The 19,790-nt window shown below is 37.9% G+C and overlaps 3 protein-coding genes across 7 annotated transcripts in view; 2 read left to right on the top strand and 1 right to left on the bottom strand.

Moving 5' to 3' along the window:
* Nep2 (M13 family metallopeptidase neprilysin 2) overlaps positions 1-10,050 on the top strand; it is a 28,156-nt gene extending 18,106 nt beyond the window's left edge. For 2 of the 4 annotated variants that reach the window (XM_076762205.1, XM_076762208.1), the window contains 9 exons: positions 1,659-1,804; positions 5,246-5,383; positions 5,465-5,710; positions 5,841-6,052; positions 6,363-6,539; positions 6,934-7,428; positions 7,792-8,083; positions 8,143-8,393; positions 8,626-10,050. In XM_076762205.1, coding sequence (XP_076618320.1) covers positions 1,659-1,804; positions 5,246-5,383; positions 5,465-5,710; positions 5,841-6,052; positions 6,363-6,539; positions 6,934-7,428; positions 7,792-8,083; positions 8,143-8,393; positions 8,626-8,964 — 2,296 coding nt within the window. In that variant the 3' untranslated portion in view covers positions 8,965-10,050. The remainder of the gene's footprint in view (positions 1-1,658; positions 1,805-5,245; positions 5,384-5,464; positions 5,711-5,840; positions 6,053-6,362; positions 6,540-6,933; positions 7,429-7,791; positions 8,084-8,142; positions 8,394-8,625) is intronic. The other 2 variants (XM_076762206.1, XM_076762209.1) reach the window with 2 other exon arrangements.
* A 117-nt stretch (positions 10,051-10,167) lies between these two features.
* Eif3g1 (eukaryotic translation initiation factor 3 subunit g1) lies at positions 10,168-11,993 on the bottom strand. Its single transcript, XM_076762238.1, has 3 exons — positions 11,843-11,993; positions 11,070-11,531; positions 10,168-10,992 (listed from the first exon to the last, which is right to left on the bottom strand). The coding sequence occupies exons 2-3, from the start codon at positions 11,515-11,517 to the stop codon at positions 10,580-10,582; spliced, it is 861 nt and encodes a 286-aa protein (XP_076618353.1). The 5' UTR covers positions 11,518-11,531; positions 11,843-11,993; the 3' UTR covers positions 10,168-10,579.
* A 36-nt stretch (positions 11,994-12,029) lies between these two features.
* Scaf6 (SR-related CTD associated factor 6) lies at positions 12,030-19,331 on the top strand. Of its 2 annotated transcripts, XM_076762203.1 has the most exons (8): positions 12,030-12,197; positions 12,713-12,883; positions 13,508-14,171; positions 14,250-14,321; positions 14,558-14,954; positions 15,027-15,430; positions 15,597-15,962; positions 16,194-19,331. In XM_076762203.1, exons 1-8 carry the CDS (start codon positions 12,179-12,181, stop codon positions 16,486-16,488), a joined length of 2,388 nt encoding a protein of 795 aa, XP_076618318.1. In that variant the 5' UTR covers positions 12,030-12,178; the 3' UTR covers positions 16,489-19,331. The 2 variants fall into 2 exon arrangements, with proteins under 2 accessions (XP_076618318.1, XP_076618319.1); XM_076762204.1 differs by lacking the exon at positions 12,030-12,197 and having other exon boundaries at positions 12,776-12,883; positions 13,570-14,171.
* The last annotated feature ends 459 nt before the right edge of the window (positions 19,332-19,790 follow it).

Here is a 19,790-nt window from a genome sequence, read left to right as displayed (position 1 = left end):
CACGAATCTTGTTACTGGCAGGAATTTTCAGTTTCGTTTTCCTGAAGTTATGAACATTCTACTTGTTTACTTTTTAAGGGATCTGCTCAAATTAACAAATACAAACAAAATTTCGGCTGATTATGCCCTACTCCTTCCATTGTCTCAGACCTAGTGTTTCTGCTTAGTTTTCAATACGTCATTGTTAATCTATCGTATCGTTGACACAAACTTAAAAGAGAATAACAATTTATTAGCTGAAACTTTCCACTTTACGATCTCACGAGGTTTTAGTCACCATTCTCTTTTTGTTTTGTGTACAAGTGGGTCTTATAAAGACCCGGTACCACTTATAATTATATACATATCGAAACTGCAGTATTTTAAAATAAAAAAATAGCAAGTTGAACTTGGGTAGCCTAACGGTACGATGAAGATAATTTCCCAGAGTCGCCCGAAGCGACCACTTAATTTTGTTGGATTGTAATTGAACGTTGCAGTCAGACTTTCTCTAACCGATTCTACTTTAAGACGCAAAGAGATTAAACACGACTACGCGTTTAGAAAAGTTTTATGGTTATATCATGGAAACATATAAGATGTGTAAATCGTTAAAGCAGTGTACACACTCGTCGATTTATAAAACTTGGAAGAAGTATTCCATTATGTTATAATATTTGCACATCGCGAACGAGTAAAAAGAATAGTGATAGTACCAAAAAGAAGGCGTGGAAGTTAAATTCGGGATCTTTGAAAAGAAAAAATAACAGATTGCACCAATCCTGCCCGCGGCGATTCGTCTCTGCGAGACAAGATTGTACGATAATCGTCGTAATAACTATGTGATCGTTCCGTGCAGAGACTCGTGAGAAGTTAATTTCTCGTTGTCAGATACCTCGTCTCAACACTTACGTAAAGAGGAATGTCACTATAATACCAACATTCTGCTTAGTATAATCATTAATAAAACTCCGCTTGACGCAAGCATGGCTCGCTTCGAAGTTTCTCACGACATTGAACTCGAAAGAACACTGAACAACAGATGCATCTTGAAGAAGTCGAAGCCTATTTAAAAGAAAGAACAAACTATCGTACCTTGATTAATCAGCGAATTAATCTGTTTCCCTTGCTCGAGACCGTGTAATTATTATTTGATCGGAACAATTGAATTTCCACACAATGGAACATTGGAACTTCTACGTCTCGTCGCCATTGACTCGGTTCTTGCAAATTATTTCGCGGTTTATTCGCGTCGAGCTCCAAGGATTTCAGTGCCGTTAACGCGAACCATCTCGAGCTCCCATTAAAATCTGAATTTTATTGCTTTTCCACCTTTTTTGCAGCGCGCAATAGACAAGATCGATGTCTGCGGATCTTTGTCAGCTTCCTTCCAAGGTCAGAAGCACAGAAGGAAGCTAAACCTTGCCCATTATCTCGCGTACAATGTAGAACGAGCATTAAAATTCAGACGAACCGTTTGTCGTAAAGCGTAAAAATTATTCGTTGCCATCAACTGGCTCGTAAAATTCATATTTACGCGGGAGAAGAAGCCATCGCTTGACTCGTTCGACCAAGAGCATCGTGCCTTTATGCAGAAAATATCTTTCAAGCTAAATAATTTTTAGCAGAAGAACCCAGACTTTAATTTCGATTTACTTTATTCTCGTTTCTTTTTTCAGAAATCCAACATGGTGGAAAAGGCGATCGGCGCTGGAACGAGGGCTGACCGTGATCGCAGTTTCCGGGATCCTTTTGTGCATCGCGTTAGCTGTTGCGCTCGGGGTTCTAGCGGCGAACACTGTGTCTTGCAGTTCGTCGAAAAACGGTAAGAACGTCCAAGAAATTGCACGCGACTTGGCACGGTTCGATAAACAAATCGGTACGCGCGTACAATTTAACTGGAATTTAATTTTATCGCGATTAAATTCGGGCGGTGCCAAAAGAAATCCTGGAAGGATGTCCTACTGGTCAAAATGCGAACTCCATCGTGACACACGCGACTAAACGCAACCTACAAACGCGACATTTGTTGGCCGTTGTTCAGCAAACACAAACAGTTACAACACTAGTGGCACGACCGTTATCTTGGCTCGGATACATTGACATGGAAACGCATACGCCAGGCAGAGAAGCGTTCCCCTAACCTCATGATGCCACTTATTGTTAGGGCTGTTCTGTTCTGGTCCCAACAGTAGCTATATTTACTCAAATAAATCGTTCGATAAGGATTTTAAACAAAATATTATAATTTTGATTTGGAATATAATGGTGTAAAACCCTATAGTTAAGGGTAGATTGGTATTTGTCTAAAATTGGGAAATTCGTGTAACATTATTGTCTGTAATTCTTGTTCTAAAATATCAACAAAAAAGAAATGGTCACGTTTCCTGATCGAAGAGCAATTAATTATATTTGTTGTCTTCTGCATTTAATTATGGGCTCAAATATTATTACGATATTCTTATTCTAAAATATCAACAAAGAGGAAATGATTATATATCCTGATCGAAGAGCAATTAATTATATCTGTTGTCTTCTGCATTTAATTGTGGTCTCAAATATTATTACGATATTTTGTTAATTTCATTAAACTAGAGAATTCACGAAAGGTGATAAAATGAAAGTAGCATAGTCGAGGATATTGGTTAGCAACGTGTTAGAAAGGAACTTTCGTGCGGGTCAAAAGCGACCCGGCCTCAAGCATCCACAAGTTAATTCGCCTCTCAGCAGCGTGTATTTTTACAACGCTGTGGGAAGATTCGTCGAAATGCCTGTTCGTTTCACAAGAATAAACAAATGAACGTAATAACCGGTTTCTCGACGATGATCCGGCAACTCTTTTCCGTACAGCTCTTACGTGTGCATCTTCGAGAGACGAACGTTCCCTTGTAATACTCGCGAGTCGTTTTATCGTCTCTCGTCTCATATTTTGTTTTTTTGTCATTTTTTACCGACAAACCCACGGTGAGCAAGCACAGTTACAAAGTTAGCAAAGCTTAACAATTTAATATAATATTATTACTTAATACATCGCCTGGTAGTCGAATTATCCACGAAAACGAAACTTAGTTTTTAGACAATTGGAAACTAGCATATCCACAATTTTTCATAGAACTTATTTTTATAGCCTCGTTTAACCAAAACTTTCACCCCTTGACACATCGATTTTTTACCGAGAAGCTAAAAAAATTAATTCTCAAGATTGAATGTTAAAGAAAATAAAAATAAATTGAATTACAATTCAACAGTCCTATCTAGATTTATTTTCTTTAACATCCAATCTTGAGAATTAATTTTCTTAGTTCCGTAAGTGTTAATATAAATTCTATCGACTACCAAAAATTTGCTATAATCGAAACTAAAAAGGTCTCGAAGGCTCCTGATTTGGTTTTCGTCCTGCTTGGTGCATTATATCTGAACAATTAATTTGACTAATATTCAGGAATTTTAAGGAGCTCCATTAAAAGTTAAGAGCCACTGATCATTATATCGAATATCAGAGTACCAGAGCAATGGCTGACTTAACTTTTTCTCTACTATTAAACATTTAAATGATATTCATGAGTTTAGGTTTTAGAACAGTTTTTTTAGCTGCACCTCGCCGCTTACGCACACACGTACTTATATTTAACGTTAATATACAGGGTGTACGACTCAGAGAACATAAATATGATCCGGAGCTTCCAATAAGCTCGTGCCAAATAAAGTTTTGGGCGTTCAAGAGATCCCATGTAACGTATTGTTCGCGATCCCACACGATCTCTACTATTACGCACGCGACTCTATTATTTCCTCACATACTCAACATCGTACGTTACAGTTGTTATAATAATCAGGAAACAAACTGACCGCGTTGAATCGAAACCGCGTAATTTGACGTCAAGAACAGTGACGTCAATAAAGAATATCGGCTCTGACGCACCGCGATATATCAGTAATTTGTTTTTAATATTACTCACACGTGCCGGGTATTGTATATTCGTCGTTTCGTATGTTTTTATTAAGTGTCGATTGCGACCTTACCGGAAGGTTCATAAAATAACGTAGGTCTGAATCATCGAAATATTTTTATCCAGAGGAGCTAATAGTCGGTCGATGGCGCCCACGAAACGTTTACTTTTCTTTTCTGTTATCTTTGCGAATGAATAAAAAGTTCGAACGACGCGGAGGATCAATAATAGATCGCTCTTGAGGAAAGTGTCTCGATCCTCGAGTCTCGCGAATCGTAAAGCCACCGGCCCACCTGCAGCAGCCCGCTTCCGGTCGTTCGAAAGCTATTCGGTAATAACTAATGGCACCGCGAGCAACAAATATTATTCTATGTTCGAGTTGCTTTAACGGGAAGAGTTTAATTGTAAAGATAGTTTCTAAATGTGTTTTTTATTCATTCGGGACAATGTATACCATTGTGTTTACTAAAAACTAAATATTTGATACAACCATTTAATGCATATTAATATTTTACTTGCATAGAAAGTAATTTTTCTCATTTCTGTTCAGGCAGTATACGAATGTAGAATATTTTAAAAAACGCGTATTTCCGTTTTCTGATAAAACTTTGAAAATATTCAACGTATTTTCCAAACAAATATCCTTTGACTAAACAGCGGCAACTAATGGGAACCGATGAAATTGAGATATGTAAATATCTGTACGTCGTGAGTTCCATTACACTTTTTTTTACATTTGCCAACTTCTGGTTCGATCAATGCCTGTATTTGCTGTGCGTGATACTTGGAAATTGGATTGCAATCATTGGCAAATTAAAACCAAACAAATCCCACGATCATCCAACGCAAGAGAGATTAATCCATCATTGCAATCGATAATAATCAATTCGAAACAACGAAATGACTAGACGAACGATAGAAAATAGATCGTTTCAAAATAATTATAATCGTGGCATATCGTGCTCGCTAAAAATTCATGCATTCGTTCGTTGCAAATATTTTTCAATGTAACTCGCAATTTTTGTTCCATTTTCCGTGGATTTTTGTTAGAATTTAATATTCAAACACGAGTAATACGTAGAATATACGCCATTTGGCTATTTGAAAGCGAGGTGAATTATTAAAAAATTCACTTGTTTTTATGAATTTGGCTTTTCGCAGTCACCGTGTTAATTTACCATTTCACTTCATCTGTATTAATGAATGCTTATTGGCACAGCTTGAGAACAAGCAATTACTAACAATTATTAACAGCATCGTGTATTGCATTCTGTTGTGCACCAACCGTACCTGCATCCGCGCCTGCACGAGAGTAGATCCCGTTAACACAGAGGGATTACCATCCACAGCCGACGCTCTTAACGGATATCAGAACACAAAAGACATTCAAATTGTAGACAGAGGACCGACCTGCGACGAAGACATCTGCTACACGCCAGAATGCGTTCACACGGGTTAGTAAAAAGTCTCACGTTCCGTTTTAACGTTGTTGTAAATGTCTCTTGGAGCTTTCGTTAATCGCTTGCAAACTCCAGCATCCGGTATATTGAAAAACATGGACACCGAGGTGGAACCCTGCGACGATTTCTACGATTTCGCTTGCGGTGGTTTTCTGAAGAACACACACATCCCTGATGACAAAACGAGCGTGAACACGTTCACAGAGATCAGCGACAAGCTGCAGAATCAACTGAGGTCCAGCATCGAGGAGAAGAGCGCGCCGAACGAGCCAAAACCCTTCAGGCTCGCGAAGAATTTGTACAAATCTTGCATAAACAAAAGTAAATACATTTTACGACGCGAAAGAATTCTCTTATCTTTAAGCAATATTATTCTTTTTTAAATAGTTGAAAATTTGTTCGAATCGCTAAGTGAAAGAGTAATCCGTTAACGAAACGATAATTATTTCAGCGGTCATCGAACAGCAAGGTTTGGAACCTCTGTTGAAGATTTTGCAAAACCTTGGCGGCTGGCCGGTTTTAGAGGGCGACAATTGGAACGAAGATGCATTCGATTGGAAAGAGTCGGTTTACAAATTCCGGACAACGGGTTACTCCGTCGATTACTTCATCGATTTCAGCGTCGGAGTCGATCTGAAGAACAGCACGAGACGAATAATCGACGTACGTATACGACGACGAACCTTCCATTCATCGAATCGAACGCGTACGATGAAACCACCGTGTGTAATAGTAAAATTTATGTTCCAAATGTTTACCATGGGATCGTTCGCAAACAGTATTGCATCAGTGCGGTGGAGAAGTTAGTCGTAAAACGACGCGCGAATTGGCAATATAAACGCTACTTGTTCGCATCTTAAAAGCTCTGTCGTTTAGCAGAATCGTGCAACGGCAATTAGTAGATAAATAATGTATATGCTACTGCAAGAAGTAGTTGAGTCGACGTTTAACGTGGAATTGTATGCTTTTGCAGCTCGATCAAGCGTCGCTTGGCCTCTCGCGTGAATATCTGTCAAAGGGATTCGATGACAAAATCGTGCAGGCCTATTACAGCTACATGGTCGATATCGCGACGATTCTTGGAGCTAACAAAACTAGAGCGCAAACAGAACTGAAGGAGTCTTTGGAATTCGAGATGGAACTTGCCAACGTAAGTTTCTCGATAACAATATTTATTCAAAGTTCATCATTTCGTCAAAAAGCTATTGTAACGCGATAAAAATTGCTTTATAAAATTGTACTGTGGCGACACCTCCTGTACTCGCCAGCAGAGGGCTACGCTCTCTCACAAGCACTCGTCGAATACATTTCTTAATTGGCCATTAAATGGCGTCTAAGGCAGGGTCTCATAGAGTTGACTTATTGATGAGTCAACTCTATCCTTTCTTTTCCACTTCTTTCATACAGCAAGCCCCCACAGTACTTTTGAACAGTATAATGTATACTCCTTGTCCTAGGATTAAAATTAGTTTTAAGTACCTATTTAAAATCGTTAAAACCTAGTTCTGCACATTTAATATTCTGGTGGAATATCAATTTCACAGATTTCTTTGCCCAACGAGAAGCGTCGCAACGCTACCCTCCTCTACAACCCCATGACGGTGCAAGAGTTATCGAAGACTTATCCTAGCATACCGTGGAAGGAATATTTCAACACCATTTTGGCGCCAAACGTTCAGGTCAACGATGATGAAGTCGTGATCGTCAGTGTTCCCAGTTACATAGCAACCTTGGAGAAGCTGTTGGTTAGTACACCGAAGAGGATTCAGGCGAACTATGTGATGTGGCGAGCAGCTGCTTCGTCAGTGAGCTATCTCACCGAAGAGATTCGAAAGAGGCAATTGCAATATTCCACGGCATTGAGCGGGAAGACGGAACGAGAGCCCAGGTGGAAGGAGTGCATCGATACGGTTTCCGGTAGCCTGGCCATAAGCGTCGGTGCCCTTTACGTGAGGAAATACTTCAAAGAAGATGCCAAGAAGAACGCGGTGGAGATGGTGGCCGATATCAGAGAAGAATTCACCAAGATATTGAAGAAGGCGCGTAGAAATTTCGTAGAATATTATTTTTTAACCCGTACCTTACATTTTGCAGTAGCACAATGATCCTAAGTTTGTCCTAAATAGTTTTTAGTTTTATTAAAGGAATATTTTATTAGACTTGTTCTTCAAATGTAAACAGTCACAGTTTGCATAATGAACACTAGAAATATTAACGTTTTAGAAAATAGAGGAAAAGAATGAATGAAGAACAAGTGTTATCTGGGTCCAAAAAGACCCGCCATCCGCTGTGCAAATGTAAAGTTAAGTCGTGTAGGAGGGAATAGATCGGTGAAGACCATTGAAGGATCATCCTCGCTATATTTATTTCATCCTCATTGAAAGAGCTTTCCGTTTCTTCAGGTCGACTGGATGGACGAAGACACGAGGAAGAGCGCTTTAAGCAAGGCAGCCTCCATGTCCACTCACATCGCGTATCCAGACGAGTTGTTGGACGATAATAAGCTGGAAGAATTTTATAAAAAGCTAGAGTTGACAACTGACAATTACTTAGAGGGTATCCTGAATCTGACTCTCTTTGGATTGGAATATTCCTTCGGTAGACTACGTAAACCCGTAAATAAGAGCGATTGGATAACCCACGGAAGACCAGCGATCGTCAACGCGTTTTATTCGTCGATTGAGAACAGTATTCGTAAGTGTTTCGCTAATAAAAGCTGGCTGGTAGTAGACATTTACGTAATTCTTTCACAGAGTTCCCAGCCGGTATTCTACAAGGCGCTTTCTTCAGCAACGATCGACCAAGATACATGAATTACGGCGCTATCGGGTTCGTCATAGGTCACGAAATAACGCACGGTTTCGACGATCAGGGCAGGCAATTCGATCAAAATGGAAACCTCGTCGATTGGTGGGCACCGCAAACGAAGGAGAAGTACCTTGAAAAAGCAGAGTGTATCATTCATCAGTATGGGAATTACACCGTCGAAGATGTTGCCTTAAACGTAACAAATACTTCCATTATTACGTCATCTGTCGTTTCTGTGTCTTTATTTAGCCACTTTTCCTTGCACAAGTACTTATAGGAATTGCAGACGCATAGATTCCCAAAGTGAGCTCTTGAAAGATTACTTTATTAATGAATTATTATCCTTTTTTCTATCTGTATTTCAGGCACAGTCTAGTCCCAACCAAGTCTTAGATAAAAAGACATTAGAGTATGTATGTCTGTTACAGTTGAATGGTATAAACACCCAAGGTGAGAACATCGCCGACAATGGCGGAATAAAAGAGGCCTACTTGGCGTACAAAGAATGGGTCAGGCGAAATAATCCTGAACAGAGATTGCCAGGACTTTCGTACACGCCGGAACAATTGTTCTGGATAAGCGCCGCGAATACCTGGTGCAGCAAGTACAGACCGGAAGCGATGAAGCTCCGCATCACCACCGGGTTCCACAGTCCAGGGAAGTTCCGTGTTCTGGGCCCGCTTTCCAACATGGAGGAGTTCGCGAAAGATTTCAAATGTCCGCTCGGTTCGAAAATGAATCCCGAGAAGAAGTGCGCCGTCTGGTAAATTATACGTCGACGAACTAAGAGGTAATAGAAGTTGAAGAAGCGACTGTTCGACGTTAGTCGAACTTGTTCTTTGAAACGCGACGTTTAATGAAAGAGTATATTCGCGGTCGAACAAGTTTTCAGGTATTTCGGCTGAGACACGACGACCCTGGATTCATTCGAGACTATCTTTCATATGGATATATGGTTCGTGTGAATGTTAATGTATCTGTGTAGATCTTGATGGAATCCGCTCGAAGGGAGTAATAGTGACTGTGCTTGATCGGTGAAACTGATGGAATTCAACGTTGAGGGCACGATCGTGCATGATCTCTAAGAATGACCAAAGGGATCGTTTTCGCGAACAACTTAAATTACACGGTTGAACGGCGCATCTACTAACATTGTTTGCTAATATATAAGTCTTTTTTATAAGAGAAAGTTAGAGTTTGATGAGTATTGTAAATAAGGAGAAACCACGATACCGAGACGGCGCGTCATGACAATTTTCAATTTTGTAAAATTGCGTTTAGAAATTGCGAAACCAAGTTGGATTCGATCGTCGGTAAAGAACACGTTAAACTGTGATGATTTTATAGGAATCGACAATAAATAGTGAAACGGTCTTTCGGTTGAAGCTTCGAGCTGGCGCGCGCAAAAAGAGAAACAAAAAAATACAGTTATTGTTAATTATATTTTCAAATGACATTGTTTTACTGACAAAAAGTTAATATATGTGTTTTTTTTTGCTATCTGTATAATATTCGTTAGGCTCCGTTGAGCAGCGTAAGGTTGTTGATTAGAGTTACCATTTCAAAGTACTTAGGCGACGTAGTATTAATCGTAGTTTTTAACGGACAGGTAACGAACGCCTGTGGTTACTTTTGTATCGTTTTAATTTTGGATATACGTGCCACGTGAACGTTTATTTCTATCGCAATTTCTTTGTTCTTATTTTGCAATGACAATTGTACCGCATAGGGTCTAACGTAGAACCGCGATACTCATATTTATTGCAATACCGTATTATTTTACGTTTAAACAGATGAGTGTATTTAGTGTATTTGTTGAGTATAAAATTTTAATATAAAAACATTGAAGATAAGCTTACCCATAAATTTCCTTTCCCCTCGGTTCTTAATGTGCATATTGTAAAAGTACACCAATGTTTTGTTGGATTTAAAATAATAATTGTTAATATCCAATTAATAAATGCAATACGTTATGGTAAATGATTTATTTTCAATGTTAGCAATACAAATTACAGTTTAATAGATACATTTATTTTTTACAGTAGTAAATGAAATAGATTCAATGAATTAAAAATGAAGGTAACTTGTGACACCAAACGCAGAAAAACTGTTTCGTAAATTTATCAAGTTTAATTTAAAACTGCATTAATACTATTAATATACTTTTTATTAAACCCTATAAGATTTATTCGGCAAGGCATTGAAAATTGAGATTAAATATATTTTTTTTTTCTTTATTATTAACTCGAGCCTCTCTCCAGACAATGTGTCATGATATTAAATACTTTATTCTTCTGCCCTTGGTGTCACAATCAAGAAACAGTTTCAAATTGTTTTACTTTTTTTTTCATACCGCGGAACCCGGATAATAAAAATTTAATTTTAATTATTATGCGTTTGTGGCTTTGACCAGTCTACGTTCAAAATAAGATGGTCATAACCATAACCATTGAGTGTAGCAATAGCTTTTGCAGCTTCCATTCTATACTTGAAATGTACATACGCAAATCCTTTGCAAAGATTGGTCTGCTTGTCTTTAGGAAGATAAAATTTGAGTACAGTTCCAAATGGCTTCACAAGCTCGTCCAAATCTGCATCCGTGGTACTTTCTGATAAATTAGAAATACGAATAGTAGTAATGTCATCGCGTCGTTGCATTTGCATAGAATCTCCGCGTTTATTGCCTCCGTCGCGCATCCCAGGTGGTACGTATTTGCTACCCTGAGGTTTTAATTCTGCCATTGCTCCAGGAGCACCAGGAGCATTGAGTGGCTTCTTATCATCTGGTACTTTTCCTGGAAAGTAAATACCATAAAATTTGAAAGTTCTAAAACTTTCTCGAAAGGAAATTTGCAGCAACAAAATAATTTACCTCCAGCAAGAACAGTATCTTTGTATGGACACTTTGACGTCCAATGGTCTCCATTACAATTACGGCACTTGACAACACCTTTATCTCCCATACTCTTTAGTTTATCAAGATTATCCTCTTCGATCTTATTTTCTTCTTCCTTACTAGAAATGAATTGCATGAAAACATCTTCACCTCCAACTGTAGTGGCAGGATTTGGTCCAGGCCTATCAGTTGCAGAATCTCCAAATTTGGCCCAATTTTTGCGCACTGCAATTGTCTTTGAAACTATACGTTTCTCAACTTTGTATGTGCGGACCACTTTGGTTTTTTTGTTATCTTGATTATATTTGTATTCTGTTAGAACTTTGAATCCATTTTCATAAGTTTCCGAAGGTGGTGGTAATGCTCCTCCCTCTTCCTCTACCTCATCAGCCCAGCTAGATTTTACATCTGCTACCGGCATCATTAAAACCTATGCAACTAACATCAACGAAACGTACGTTAAATATGTGGCAACGTTGACATGATAATTTTTAGGTTAAATAGTAAAATCAATTACTAAGTGCATATGGAACAATATTACTGGTAACATAAACATTATATAAAAATTATTCATTATAAATGATTAGGCCTCTAGAAAGATAAAAATTAAAACACGGCAAAAGAAATTGTAGAAATTGTTTTTTTCCCATATATAATGAATATATCACCATCAAGCACGTTTACGCTATAAAAACAAAAATGATGGAATATGCTAAATATTTTATATTTCGCTAGAAATATGTTGTTACCTTAAATAGTCGCAATCTATAGTAATCACGAGTGAAATTCAAACGAATACAAACACTGCGAAAAATTGACAGGAAAGTAAAACCTTTAAGGAGAATAAAAATGAGTCGAAATGGATGTAATTTTTGCGTGTTAAGTTGGAATATCAGCGATCCTAGCGGTATATTAACGAAACATGAATTACTCCGAAATTAATGGCGACGTCTAGCGTTGTCGTGTTCACTGTGAGAAAATAATGTTTCCCGAAGCCAAATTTCGATTGTGTACAAAAAGGTGTTAACGAGACTAAAAACAAACGTGATAGAATTCCGTGTAAAAGTAAAATAGTAGTCGCGATAATGGACCAGGCACCTGCAGGTAAGAAACGAATGTTGTGATTTGGCGATCCGGTCAAGCGCGGTCTAGCACATTCCCTCTTCAGAGAGCGTATTAACATTCCACCTTCCTTATTAATCGTAATGCTTGTGATCTATCATTTTAGCACTATAATTAGTCAGAATTGAAGATTTGTGAGTTTCCACACGACGGAAGTAATGAGATATATTTAAAAAAAGAAAAAAATTAGATTCTAAATAGTAGGTTATGTAAACCTGTGCAACACATTAGGTTACCATTACAAAACTATTTAATCGACGAATTAAAATATCCTCGGACAGATTTTTTGTAGATATATTCACAGAATGATAACTTTCAAAACAGATTCAATCTTTCAGGTTACGATGGGCTGAATTAGGACTGCGTACTTTAAAAAATAAGAGATCCTATTTCAGTACTGTATTTAAATATTGCCATCTATATTGTAATATTTGTATAAGTAATTCTTAAGTAGTTTGTCATTGTACTAATTCCATTGATTTTGGTATAATACCCAGATACAGAGTTACGGAACATCATAGACAAGCTGGCACAGTTTGTGGCTCGCAACGGACCAGAGTTCGAGCAGATGACGAAAAACAAGCAGAAGGACAACCCAAAGTTTGGTTTCCTGTTCGGCGGAGAGCACTTCAACTACTATCAGTACAAAGTGACTACAGAGCAAGCCAGTAAGTGGGATACAGCCCCTTAACAGCTACAACAATTGAGAAGCATAATGGCCATGCTTTATTCGACGAACAAGGAATGACTTTGAAAAAGAGATACGGGTGAAAGGGTCTGAATTCGTCATAGTGAACATACAAAACTATTATTCATCGAATATGAGCACTTCATTTCAAGATTTTGGGATTGCTATTTATTAAGCAGAATGCTTTAGCTAAAGACATATTCTATTTCTTGGCAATGGTGATTTTAAGAAGATGTAGTTTTAAGATTCTTACTGGAGCTTATCTAATACGGACTACATTGTCAATATATTGCTTCAATCTATGTGGGAACTATAGTCCATCTACAATAACTATATACCCTGTAATACCCTAGTACTGTAAAAAAAAAAAAATATATGTATACATATGTCTATATATATATATGTATATATAAAACAGGGAAAGAGTATAGTGCTCTCAAAAGACTTACTGAATTTTCAATATACTTCTCTCATAAATGCCAAGAATTTTATTAAGCACTGGTAGAAGATAAGAGTCAACAGAAATTGGACTATTTGTATACTTTTTCAATATCCATTGAAGGAATCAAACATCTTACAATAATCCACCGTCATTCGTTTACAGTTTTAAAGCAAAAAGGAATAAATCCAATGCAAAATGCAGACCCACGTTTAAACGTTTCGCAGCAGCAGCAAACAGCCGCTACCGTCGCTCAGCCACTGAATAACGTCAATCTTGCACCTGGCCTAAATACTCAGAACAATGGATTAAATCCAGTAGTGGGGATTGGACCAGTAGGAAATCAAGGTGGTCCCGTTATACCTGGAGTACCTGGACAAATTGGAGGGCCAGGAAATGCAGGACCACCGATTGGACCAGTTCCTGGTGCTATGGGAGGTGTGAATCCACCCATTGCTGGAGTTACACAACCGGTTAACATTGGCGGGCCTCCTGGATGGCTTCAAAATGAATTAGCAAACCTTCAATCGCAGCAGACTACACTACAAGAACAAATTAGACAATCGGAACAAAATCTGGCTGCGCAACATGCTGCACTGATGGCACAACAACAAGGAAGGGTAGAAGATGCTGTTAGGCAAGCTCAAGAAACGGCTTTGCAAAACAATGCACAAAGTACAAACACAGATCTTGCTGCGTTCGATACAGTGTTACAACCTATTATCGATAGTTGCACTAAAGACAGCATTAGTGCAGGGAAAGCCTGGATACTTCAGAACTCAGTTACTCCACAAAGTAATCAAGTTGTTGCAGATCATTTATTAAAAAAGTAAGTATTTTTTCAATTTTAGTTGTTCAATGGTCGAAGTGAATAATGTTAGAATTAATTTTTTAATGTGTATTTCAGAGTAATTCAAGCATCAAATTTTAGTCATAAACTTCATATTATCTATTTGGTCAATGATGTCTTGCATCATTGGTAAGTATAATAATTATTTAGAAATTATTTGTGGATTACATATTTTGCAGCATTTATAAAATTCTTAATTAAATGTTCCGTTTTACTACAAATGTTCTTTACATTAAAATGTATTTTATGGTATAACAAATGTAAAATTCGATATTCCGATTTCGGTACAATAATATTCATAACCATAAAGTTTGATAATTTTCGTATAGTATTTGTGCACAATATTTAACTTTAAACTTCTTTAGTGCAAGAAAAAAGTCTATGGATCTTCGCAAGGCAATGGAAAGTGTTGTTGTTCCCATGTTCTGTAACACTTCACTAGCTGCATCAGATGAACAACTTAATAAATTAAATAAACTATTAAGTTTGTGGGAATCAAAAAATAATTACTTTGATGAAGGAATTATAGATAAGTTGAAACAACCAAGTGCGTCTTGGTCCGAATATCAGGCTAATCTGGTTGCTCAACATGCCAGTGCAATTACACCGATCACAACATCGACGAAACAAACCTTTGATAATTATCAAACTCAACATCAAGCATTTGTTACTCATGCTTTACGACAAATTCAGAATATTGAGCAACAAAAAATAGCGATTGACCAACAATTGAAAGCCCCACCGCCGCCGCCACCGCAATTGGTATATCAATAACTTCTATGTAATTCGTCTTTATATACTCCGTATATACTAACCAAAAATAATGCTCTACAGAATCAGCAGAATATGTCCATACCACCTACTCATTCCGGCCCTCCTGCTCCAATTGGTACAGATGTAAATTTCAGTCAGCCACCACCTGGATGGGGTGTACCTCCTGGAAGCGAACCCCCGCCATTTACGAACGTTCCATTACCAGATTTTTCAAAACCTCCGCCAGGATTTGGTCCACCGCCTGTTATACACGAACCTTCCGTTGAAGATTTAATGCCTAGTATGCCTTACTATGAACTTCCTGCTGGTTTGATGGTACCTCTAATCAAATTAGAAGACGCCGAATATAAACCTCTGGATCCAGATGCTATTAGACTTCCACCGCCTGCTCCACCAAGTGATCGACTAGTTGCAGCTGTAGAAGCATTCTATGCACCACCAAATCATGACTCTCCGCGAGACAGGTATAGTTACAATATAAATTATACGATATAAAATTACAGTATAAACGTTGAATTTAACGATGCGAGGATTTTTCATGTATTACTATTGAATGATAAATAGTAATTCATGGGTAATCTTTATATTATTTTCTAACGATAAATACATGTTAAATTCAATATATTTCAGCGACGGATGGGAAAAATTAGGTTTATACGAGTATTATAAAGCGAAGAATTCTGCGCGTAAGCGTAAGGAAGAGGACATAATAGCTGGTATAAGGCAAAAATCGAGATCACCGTCGCCAATTTTGAGGCCAAGATCGAAAAGTCCTAGTCCACCAAAGAAACGATATCGAAGTAAATCGCGAAGTAGGTCACGATCGAGGTCGAGGGGCAGAAGCAGATCCAGATCTCCGGCAACTAATCACAGACGCAACAGCCGCAATAGCAATCACAATAACAGAAGTAGGAGGAGAAGGAATAGCAACAAAGATCGAAGTCCCGACAGACGAATGGACAGGCAAGATCGAAGTCCAACTCCGCCCAGCTTCCTGTAAGTATCGATCAAAAGTCGGCTTACAATTTAACACGTTGACTGCCATGGTGATTACTGGTGACCGGTGCTTGAAACTTACGCGTCACAAAATTATTTACTATCATCGAATATTTCGATTTTTCACACTGTAATTTGAACAAATGTTGAGGACACCTTCTAGACATAGAAAACTAGCGTGGTTGTCAACGTGTTAATAAAGCATGATTCTTACGCGTTGTTTACTTTCAGCGGTTCGACTTACAGTAAAGCTCCTCAGGAAATTAGTCTCGATGAAAGTAATAAAGGTCATCAGTTGCTCAAGAAAATGGGTTGGAGCGGTGCAGGACTTGGTGCCAATGAACAGGGTATCGAGGCTCCCATATCGGGAGGTGAAATTAGAGATAAAAACGATCAATACAAAGGCGTTGGTATAAATTTAAATGATCCATATGAGAACTTTAGAAAGAGCAAAGGTCAGGCATTTATTACCAGAATGAAAGCGAGAGCGGAAGAGCGTGCCGAAGAAAGGGGTGAACGGGACTGAATATAACCAAGTAAAATAATTGAATCGTCTGTAATCCTTTTCACGGCAGGTATAATTATCGCGTACAGTGTGAATTCGCGGTGTCCCATGGTCGACACAATCTGGACAATCCGCGAGGATTGATTCCGAAGATCTATAGTATTTTTCTGATTATCGGTCGTTGAATAAATTTTACATGTATTTCTCATTTGACTACTAATGTTACATAGTGACTGTTTATTATTGAAATTGCCAAGTTACAGATATGTATGTTATGTAATTTTATATTCACGTTAGGAATAACGATCGATTATTTTATATTTTAATACTTCAGATAAGAACGAATATATCTTCTCAATGCTGTGTCGATCATTCATGGAGACAAATATCATTTATTTGTAACGTTCCCACACGAGGAAAATACGACGAGTGAATGGTGAAAAAGAGAACAATGTTTATAATTAACGATTACTTGTCAATTTATAAAAAAGACAAGAATCATAAGTTTATGATACCGTGTGCACCAGGAGCGGCTGTTATTTACTAAATTGAATTTTCGTGGTGCATGATACGAAAAAGAACAGTTTTATACATCTATTGTACATTATGTACAAAACCCATCGATCTTTGGAAAGGTTACCGCTAATAATAATATTAATAATAATGATAATAATAGATAAATTGTCTATTAATAATTTGATCAACTTGAACGAAAAGTGTAACTTTTAAATATACCAAAACGACGGTTTAATCGTATTAAAGAAGTCGTCTTATACGGAATCGAAGTCGACCAATCGCGCAGTTATCGTCCATCGTGAACTTAACATACGCTTATGTTTTAATTGTATCCCACACGACACAATACTGGAGTTCGTTCTTCTCCCATGTGAACTTATAAACTGATTCACTAAACGTTACATAAACGATTGTATCCTGTTCGTGTACGGGAATAAGAGAATACTTTGCGGGCAGGCATCATTTGCACGCAAGAAATACGAAACTAAAAAAAAAAAAAAGTACTTGTATTTAGGAAATTAATAAATGATTATATTGGATACATAACGATAACTCGACAGACAAGACAGTATATGTTTAATGTGAAAAACGAGAAAGGGAAGTAATAATGAAGTCAGGGCACGGTTAATTAGAATTACCATGACTTGCATGCGTGCTCGACGTACACTCGAACCTCGCAGAACTGCTGTAGAGAATTTCTCAGAAAATTAATTTAATTGGTACTAGAGATACCCCAGAATACCAGCGTTCCTCAGATTACTTTTATGCCGTTGTTTATCGTCGGTTGTCACGTGTATGCGTGTTGAAAAAAAAAAAAGAACGAAAAATCTCCGGTTAAGAACAATTTAATGTTCGACAACACTGTTAATCGTGAGTTGCCTTCTTGAACTCCCCAAGCGACAGTCGATATCGAAACCAAATAAATCCAACGGCGAACCGGTTTCGCGAAGATAACAGCCATCGTACAAGGTCGTTGAAGCTTTAGAGATATTCTTTTTATATCACGTGATATTTTTCATCCAGTCGTTCGTACGAGACCTATGCAAAAAAGAAATCTAGTAAAATGTTCACGTGAGATTTCAAGGTTCGAGCACGAAACGTTAACATTTATTAAATAGACAGATTAACACGTTCACTGCCAAAAGTAAAATTTTGATTTTAGACCATTGCAGGCTACGTAACCTAGAATTTTATTTTTGCAACCTTGTTATAGTTTACAGATTCTATCCAAATTTATTTCCCTCGTCGTCGTAACTTGAGAATTAATTTTTCTGGTATCATAGTGATAAATTCTGTCACCCATATGTGGGTGGCGTGGCAGTCAAAGTGTTAAATCTTGGAAATCTCAACTTTGACTCATTCGTTCTCGTCATAAATATTTTATGTCACGATAGACGTAATATCGGTTGATAACGCAACGCGACTATATCAGAGATGATTCGGTTTCAGGAACCCTAAACATTCGTTTCGACGATGATTCCGTAATATCTATAACCCTTCCATGGAGACAATATTGTCGGAGGCAAAGATTACCGATAAACGCGTGACTGTGACCGGATTCAGTTTTACGGAGAGGCAAGTATTCCCATCCGTGTCACGCACATGCGTAATGTGTCGATGTTCGATGTCCAGAGACGCAATCATGTCAATGCTCCGCAAGGAGCACGATTAATTAACATTATGCACCTATGCGATAATTAAGCGATTTAAAGGTGACCTTGAAGAGACACGTTCAACGGCGCTGTAAACGTAAACGAACACCGTCCCGGTCGGTGAGCCGTTCAGAAAACTCGTGACACCACGTTGCAAAACCCGTGGCAAACGTGACGAGACAAGGCGTGTCGAAAAGTCGCGTTTCCCGTGGACCGATCAGTTTCTTATCACGGATCATAAGACTATATTTTAAAAAGAACCGGCCACGTTCGTGGGAAACGATATACGCGCGTGTACGGACTCGGTCAACTGATGCAGCACGTTTCAGTAAAACGTGACACTCGGACTCGAAAAGTATGCAAAGATAAAAAGTAGATTACGTTAACGATTTGGCAACCGCACGTATTCATCGGATGCACGCGCCTACTGAAAGTGTTATTCTTAGAACGTAGCGTTTAAGTTTGCATGGGTATTCTTAGAAGAAAGTACCGATTATCGAAGAGCGAGTTGGGATAAATTAATCCGTAAGGAAATGTTTCGTTCGTTTATTTTCGATACTGGACGCGTGTTTAAAACGTTTTGTTGCAAGATACGTACTTATATTCCCTCTTTAAGTAATTTTTAATTTAACGCTTTGTGTACATAGAATTGACATTTTCATAAACTTATTTTACACATGGAGGAGCATTAATCTTATCTCGACCTATTGCGTGATTTAAGACATGTTGCTGAAAGATAATTCGTAACGTGGTTAAAACTGTACTCTAATCTTTTAAATAGTCGTTTCATTGACAAAACATCATCTTATTGTTGATAACTCTTCGCGTTGATGATAATATTCCAAAGACTTTATTTATAAACAATATTGTTTCCAAGTAAAATAAAATTAAAAATTCCTTTTCATTGCATATAGTATGTGGAAACAAAGATAGCAAAAGTAGGCGATAAAATCGTAGTTTTCGTGAGGCGCCATACCGAGTGTGTGACTTTTTATCATTACTAAAATTGAAAATGTTATCTTACCGACTGCAAGTAGTATGGCGTCGTGCATCAGCACAAACGAGGTATACGAGTAGACTTTACATCCAATGTATTTTTTCGATCCATTTTTCTGGGGCTATAGAGCCCCATTCGTGTTACATTACCAATAGATT

The sequence above is a fragment of the Colletes latitarsis genome, chromosome 3 (assembly GCF_051014445.1).
Source record: "Colletes latitarsis isolate SP2378_abdomen chromosome 3, iyColLati1, whole genome shotgun sequence".
Taxonomy (NCBI): domain Eukaryota; kingdom Metazoa; phylum Arthropoda; class Insecta; order Hymenoptera; family Colletidae; genus Colletes; species Colletes latitarsis.
The sequence above is the reverse complement of the archived record's forward strand: the minus strand, read 5'-3'. Positions and strand labels throughout refer to the sequence as shown.